The 7,969-nt window shown below is 41.0% G+C and overlaps 1 protein-coding gene across 1 annotated transcript in view; it reads right to left on the reverse strand.

Annotated features, from left to right (window-relative positions):
* TAX1BP1 (Tax1 binding protein 1) overlaps nucleotides 1-7,495 on the reverse strand; it is a 52,645-nt gene extending 45,150 nt beyond the window's left edge. Inside the window, 2 exon segments of the mRNA XM_032688753.1 lie at nucleotides 4,298-4,481; nucleotides 7,365-7,495. Of these exon segments, the coding sequence (XP_032544644.1) occupies nucleotides 4,298-4,474 (177 nt within the window). The 5' untranslated portion in view covers nucleotides 4,475-4,481; nucleotides 7,365-7,495.
* Nucleotides 7,496-7,969: the final 474 nt, after the last annotated feature.

Genomic DNA, 7,969 nt, shown 5'->3' on the forward strand with positions numbered 1-7,969 from the left:
GTAAGACCAAAGACCATTAGCTTAACATATGTAAGACTGATTACCTGCTGATACCACAGATCACTCCAGCACGCTGGCCTCAGCAAAATTACATCTTCAGACATGCACAAAGTATTATGATATAACCCCACAAACACCTACAGCTTTGATGTAATATCTTTATAGTCCCCACAGAATTCTTTCCTTGTGCCTTTGAGATGGATAGAAAACCTGCCTCTCTTATATACTGAACATCAGACAGCTCTATTTGCAGACATATGCTCTAGACAGAGAGGAAAGCACTGCTTCCTACCAACCAAGCAGGTTTTTCAAACACTTCTGCAAATCTGGACATTATGCATTAATAATGCAAAAATATCATCCAGCCATATGATTATTCACTTTATTTTGAAATACATCACAATATGTAGACTTCCCTAGCCGGAAATTAGGACTACCTACAGACAGACCACTTTTGCTGCCAGATGTAGTGCACACATTAGTTATTTTTCCTCTTTTAGATTTGGATTACTCTCAAGACCTCTCCAGATTTTAATTAATCAGAGATGAGCAGAGACAAAGAGAGGACACTGGCCTTGGATCACTTTGGGAGTACGGATCTCCTACAAAATCAACTGAGAATGGCAAGTCTTCTTGCCTTTGACTCCACACTCAGAACCATCAGATTCTTCTGCATAGAAACCCTCAGCAGAAGGAAAGGTGATCTCAAATTCTAGTTTTGCCTACATGAACAGAGACTCAGGCTCAGGATGTGCATGCCTATTATTAAACCTATGAATTAGATCTCTGAAAAAACGCCTTTTTTTTTCCCCTCAGTAACAAGCAAGGACATAAGTGACCAAGATCTTCTCGCATTTGATTACAGCTGACTCTCCAGAACATCATAAAAGCAAAAAAAACAGAGGTGCAATGAAAGACAACAGATTTGAAGACTGAGTCAAAACCTAGTTTTGACTCCCTTCCTATAGGGGACAAGTAAGAAAAAGAAGGATGAACACATACAAAAATAATAAAAGCTGCATATTCAGAACTTCCCACATCTCCAAGTTTTTGCCAGATGTCCAATCCCAAAATTAGTGTATTCATTTAGATACATCTAGTTTGTAAGGAAACAGGTATATCTGAAATAATTCTCCTATATGCAATATCAGTCTTCCAGTTTATGAACACTTTCTTGGGAACAGTTTTAAACCCATGACCACCACCACAAAATGCCTTATGCTCAGCATTACTGAAATTCAACATTTAGCAACTTACACCGGGAACAAAAAAAAAAAAAAATCCTATTTTATATACAGCATATGCAGGGAAATTGGTAGAATCTGTTAAGTTTTGCAACTTAAAAGTAAGCTGTTCTTCAGACGAGAATTCTAAAAAAGTTTGAAAAAGCAACTTAAATCGTCATTCTACATGATGCAGCCAAGCCAATAAAGTAGCCATAGCCCATCTACAACACACTTTCCCTGTCCCCTTGTTTCCATCAGTGATCCAGCACAGTTGCCCATTGTATCACACAGCAATCAAACAAAAGAACCCAACCAGTTTTGAAATAAGATGGTAAAAGCTGATGGAGGAAGGACTGTATTTTCCAGGCAGATCACTCTGCTGATCCATTTCACTGTGCAGCTGCGCTAACAGCTGGACTAGCAAAACAGGGACAATAATATAAGGATAAAAATAACCAATCAAGTGATCATTGCTGAAGAAACGTACTTGCACTTGCAAATGAAAACCGTTCACTAAAAAGGTACCTATAGATTTTTTTCAGTTCAATAAACAAATTCTTGTCTATCTAACAGGACAGAATACAGTTGAAACTGTCCCCTTCAACAAAATCAACACAAGGTTCACAGGAGGTATGGAGGACCTTATTCCTTACTTATTTTCAGTACAAATCGGAAATCACCACTGTTTTTTGGGGGGGGGATTTTATTGTTTATTTTAAACTAGGTGCCTTTCCCCTCTGTTCGGTATTCACCATTACGACACTGGTTACTTTCAGTGCAATTTCAGGCAAAGGTTAGGTGACAGGAGCTTAAACAGGTTTGTTTTCTAAGCAATTTATGCACTTTAAAAAGACAAGATGAACTTTATTCCCTCTACATGAACAGTCTGTGAATCTACATCTTGAGCTCTCTCACAGAAGCCCCTCTTTCCTTGTATACTAGGCCAATACTACAGGTATTGTTCTCATAATTAGTCAAGATTTGCTTTTGCCTTCTTTTTTCAATCACAGAATCACTTTACTAAACATGCCTCTCTCCTTCATACATGTTTTAGAGAGATAAATTATAAAACCCCTGCCTGTTTTCATCAGCTTTCAAGCCACCTCCAGGTGGTTTGTTATTTGTCCACGAACAATCAGTTCTCTAGAAGTCACTCATTTTTACACTCAGATCACAGTATAGTAAAACTTCTGACTATTATCTGTCCCAAGACAACTACACTTCCACAGTTTATTTTACTGTAAACATTACATATACATATTTGTAGAAACAGATACAGTCAGACAGCTGGCTCCATTTAACTCCCTGTATGGTAACTATACTAAGTCAGTATATCCATAACACATTATATAAGCTGACATAGTCACAGAAAGAAAGTCATTTTTATTCTTTTCCCATCTTACAATGCTTCCTTCCCTTGTGCTGATGAGAATTAGGTGAACTGGAAATTCAGTAGGGGAATTCCACTTAAAAAATCCAGTCACAAAACGTTGGTCTTAACCTCAATCAATTCCCTGATTTGATTCATTACACAAGATCTTGTTTCACGTAAAGGAGAGGAAGTATAAGAAATAAGACACCCTGTGTAAAAGATGTTTCTGTCAGCAGTAGTAATACCTTATGCCAGTTCAAAATGTTCCTCAAATGACTGCCAAAGCTGTATTACCTGCCACTGTTAAAGTAAAATAAAAACTCATACCTCAACAGTTTATGAACGCTATCATCACAGTCAAGATGAAATGAGATAGCTGCACATTGTAAACAGCATTTCATGTAGTCACCAAAAAACTGTTTCATGCTTCTTTTTAATTTTTCCTACTTAGTAATTTTAGGGTCCTGTCTGATTGCCTCCCTCACTTAAACCAAAAGACAAAGTCACTACATTCACTTCTAAAGTTACATTTAAATCATTTCAAGATGCTTATGTGTATTATGAACAGCACTCTTCTAAAGTTTTGATACAGATTGTTTTTGAAGTTTCATTAGTGCCATTAGCTAAATAGTCACATGTGCTCAGTTACACAAATTGCAAAAATTTGCAAATAATCAAGATATATATACACATATTTTTAAACCCTTCCCACTAGAGAAATGTGCCTGTTTGTAAGTTGATACCGCCCTCGCACAACTTCATGACTGCAGGCACTGCACAAAGCATTAAAAATGCTTCTGCTTTGTTATAGAGTGCAGTACTTTTATGTTGCAGAGGAGTAATTTATCTTGAATAAAGACCAACAACGCATTGATAATCTGTAGATTATAATGAAGTCAAGCATTTACATTCTTAAATAGTGGACAAAGTTCTACAGGAAAGGTCCTCCAGTACCAAACTAGTCTGCCACCTTTATGCCCTCTCCACTGCCAAAGCATCACTTCTTTAAAGGCTGAATCAAAACTTCTATTAGCCACACAAATAATTTAAACATCATCTATTAGGAGCTATACTGACAAAGAAACACAGATCAAGGTCCTAAACATAAGTAGATATAAGAATTAATGAATTTTTAATTCCATTCTTCTAATGAAGTTTTACTAGCCTTTAAAAATATCTCCAAATACCTTTGGAGGAGTGGCCTCACCCCTCCACCTTTTTCAAGAGTCTGTTTTGAACAAGTTTAGTAATTTATAATGTTCAGCCTGTTCTAACAAGAACAATTAGTCAGGGATGTGTATCAGGATATCTCCAGCTTAGTTTTCATTCTTTCCACACACATTTCACACTAACTCTGTCTCATATTCTTCACGTAGTCCTGTTTACAATGTCACTCGGTGAGCACACACCTCTTCTCAAATCATCTCCATTTAATTCTGCACACCAGCACCACATCACACCTTCCCTTTATTCCAGCTGATCTTAAGCATACTCATTTTGAGTTCCAGTTTTGAGCTCCAGTTTGGTCTTTGTTACAAAACTTACGCTCTAACACACCACTTAATCAACACACCACTTTAAGTGATGTTCAACTTAAAAGTTTATAAGAGAGCTTTTATGTTGTTGGAATTTATTTTTTTTAACCAGTAAGAGAGTGAGCAAACATTTGAAAAATAGCAATAGAACAAGCTTCACTTACCTTGAAAATGCCAACCCAATCTTTTTGATGAGGATGGATAAACTGGGTTAGAGTGTAGTGACATTCAAGATGTGTGTTTGGAAGATAACTTTTCGCCACATTTTGAAAAATCACATGTGCAAAATTGGAAGTCTGCAAAGTGTTAGTTGAAGACGGAACTTCTTGAAAGGATGACATGATTGATCTGTAATGAAATTGCAGAAGTTGCTACTTCAACATAGTGGAAAAATTAGTTAAATTACAAAAATTAATCTAGTTGAAATAAACAAGACAGAAAAACCTAACAATTGGTTCCCCTGTTCCAAAACCAGATAGCCTTAGACTAAATTCACCAAAGTGCACTGACTCAGCATCATTCCAAAACAATCACCTCTCAGAATAAAAGAGTGATCATTTCAGCAATGACATCAAGATGGAGAGAAACCGCTGCTTAGCTGAATGCCCCCAGTATTCTATCTCAGATACAGTGGCAAAAAGTGGAAAATAAAAGCAGTGATGGGAAAACAAAGCAAGGTTCTAACTCAATGAGAGATTCTTAATGGTTCTAGACATGGTAGAGAAGGCGAAACAAAACTTCTGTAGCTTCCCTGCTTTACATTTTTCTCAGAATCCGTAGTGCTCAGTGCTTTTCACAGGATTTTTATATATGAAGTTTTTCTTCCCCTCTCATAGAAGTATCAAAGTTCCATTTTAAGACCTTTTTTAAAGACAAGAAAGTTTATCTAAACAGGAGGGGTTTGTTTGGGTTGGCTTTTTTCCCTACTTCTTCTTCAAAAGACTTCTCCTGCCACTGTTTAGCAGCCCACGAGCATCTTTTACTATTCTCACTGTAACATATACGCTCTCAGCTCCACGCATCCAGCTTCATTTCCATAAACAATGGACTGCATTGACAGCAGGAACACTGAGGTAGGCATAGAGTTTGACGGATTAACACTAATCAGTTGGGACTGCAAAAGCTTTTAATCATGCTTTCCATTCACCACCTCATTCAGGATACACAGTGCTACAAATTACAGCAACACAAGATGCCTCAGAACAAGAACAAGAACATTCTTTCCTCAGATTCGGCAATATCTGCCAAAAACAGAATACGGGCAACTGAGAAGTTTCAAGTGTCTGATTTCCAGGTACAATCACAATTCTGTCAAAACATTTCCTATCAGGAGGATTTGGGCCTTATGTATCTAACATTTCTAGAAAGATGAGCCATCCTATTCTTGCAATTGATGTTAAAAGTAATTTTATACTGACCAAGCAAATTCACATTTTGAAAGCAGTAACTGCCAAGTGTATGACATAATATATTACTTTCATTGAAGATACATGTGGAAAACAAAACCAAAAGGGGATAGGGCATTGCAAGTCTCAAGTAGTTCAAAGATTAAAAGCTGTTTGTGTATTTCCTATAGCCTTTTACAATTTCAACAGCTAAAAAATAAGTTGCAAAGACCCTGTGTTTTCTGAAATAAAATGCACTCTGAAGTAAACAGAGATATTCATCATTCAAAACGAGGAAAAAGTAAAGTAAATAGAGGGGGGTTTCAGTTGTAAGCCCTCAATATTCAAGCTTAATACTGCCCAATTTAGTGTAACACATTAAGTACATACAGGCAGCCATGACATTATTTCAGTGTATCAGATGTTAAATAAAAACCAATTTTGTACACTGAACAACACAGGTTGTAAGATAAAATGCCAAGCTTGTGAAGATGAACAGATACAAAGGAAAAACACGAACTTACACAAGCCAGAAACTGAGTAGAGATCAAAAGACAGTTTTCTAGAGAAAACAGGGTACATATAAATCCTATCAGTTGGTAGCTTCAGAGTCCAGAAGAGAGTAGCAAATTTTACAGCATAGGAAAACCCTGAAAGCTCCCACACATCTCAAAACAGAGTATTATATTCAAGACAGCTCTCAAATCCACTCTGAACTATAAACAGTATGCAGCAGCAGTTTCTACAGTTCTAAAAGAAGCAGAATAACCTTATTTCCAAGTGCAACAAATTAATTCTTTTTAGTAATTCAGTAAATTAGCCAAAAAACACTAATATGAAATAGTGCTTCAGTTTTCACCAACTAGAATAAGTACAAAAACGGTTAGCAAAGCATTAATAACAAAAACAATTGATTCTTTTTAATAAGTCTATTTTTAAGATTGTATAGTTTAGCCTAAGCACACACTACTGCAGAAAAAAAAAAAAATAAGAAAAAAATATACTAATTTCAGCACACCAGTTGCCAGTTGCCACTGCTGAGTAGTATTGGAACCTCTGGAAGTTCTTTAGTGGAACCAGTAAAGGGAGACTGGTTTCCAAGCCCAAAGCAGAACTGTTCACAAATCTGAACTTGGGCAGACCAGCACAGTCATCTGGGATTACTGTTGCCTAGCAGGAAAATCCCCGGAGCTTAGGTGATGCTGAGATCTACTTACAGTTCAAGAATAGTTTAGGGCGATGCTGCGTGCTTGCCTGCCTGCTTAACTCACTGCTACCGGTTAGGAAACAGGAGAGGAGGAGAGGAGGAGGAGAAGGAGGGAGAGCTACGCACTGGCTTCATTACCGACATGACAAACGCTTCCCACGGAGAGGCTGAGCGACGCGTTTGGTTTCACGCAGCGAAAAGAACGGTGAAAAAAAGGAAAAGCTCGTCGGGCAAGACGAGGAAAAGGAGGACGAGCGGTACTGCCCCAGTCAGCCTCCCAGGGAGTCCTCCGGCCGCGGTCCCGGGCACCTGACACCCCCGGCCCCGACCTGCCCCGGCCGCCTCTTGCCCCTTCCCCGCCGCTGCTCCGTCAGCGGCCGGCGCGGCCTCACTTGCCCGCCTCGATCACCTTTGCTCCGGGCCTTCGCCTTCCCCCCAGGAAGGGGAGCCCCGCCGTCTCCCGCAGCCCGGCCCCGCCACTCCCCTCCCGACCTCGGCCGGCCCGCACAGCTGGCGGGGGCCGGTGGCGCAGAACCGCGGCCTCACGGCCCCACTCGCTCCGGGGGCTGCCGGAGGCAGGGAGGAAAGAGCGTGTCCGCCCTGCCCGTTCCCCTCAGCCCGGCCCCGGAGCGCCCTTACCTAGACAGAGGCGGAGAGCGCCGGGGACATCAACATGGGGCCTCCGCCATCAGTGCCGCGCAGCTCCGCCCGCCCGCGTCACTTCCAGCCCGGCCCTCCCTGTGCGGGGCGGGATCCGGCGGGAGACGGGAGGGTTCTCCGGCTGTCTCCGGGTCTGACCGTTCCCTCGTCCCTAAGGCACACGGACTCGGGGGGCGAGAGGGCCCGAGCAAGGCGGCGCTCTCAAGGTGTGCGGGGTCGTGCTGCTGTTCCTCCGTACAGCGCTCCCACGGTCCCCTCCCGGCATGTCCGCGATTACAACATCACCTCTGTCGCACTCACATGCCCCGATGAAGTCATCTCCTTCTCCGTCACACTTCCAAAACACGGGCGTGCTCGCACCTCGTGAGTAGCCACTGTTAATCTCCCAGCCTTTGCGGGTCTTCCCAGGGCAACGGAGAGGTGAGATAAGAGCGATCGTAAACGCTTACACGGGGTTCTACTTGGGTACGTTGGCGGATCTCCATGAAAGTACATTACATGACACATAACACCGACTCAGAGAACACAGAACCACAGAATCCTTTAAATTGGACCTCTTGAGATTATTGAGTCCAACCTTTGAC

This window comes from Chiroxiphia lanceolata, chromosome 1 (assembly GCF_009829145.1).
Source record: "Chiroxiphia lanceolata isolate bChiLan1 chromosome 1, bChiLan1.pri, whole genome shotgun sequence".
In the NCBI taxonomy this organism is placed as follows: domain Eukaryota; kingdom Metazoa; phylum Chordata; class Aves; order Passeriformes; family Pipridae; genus Chiroxiphia; species Chiroxiphia lanceolata.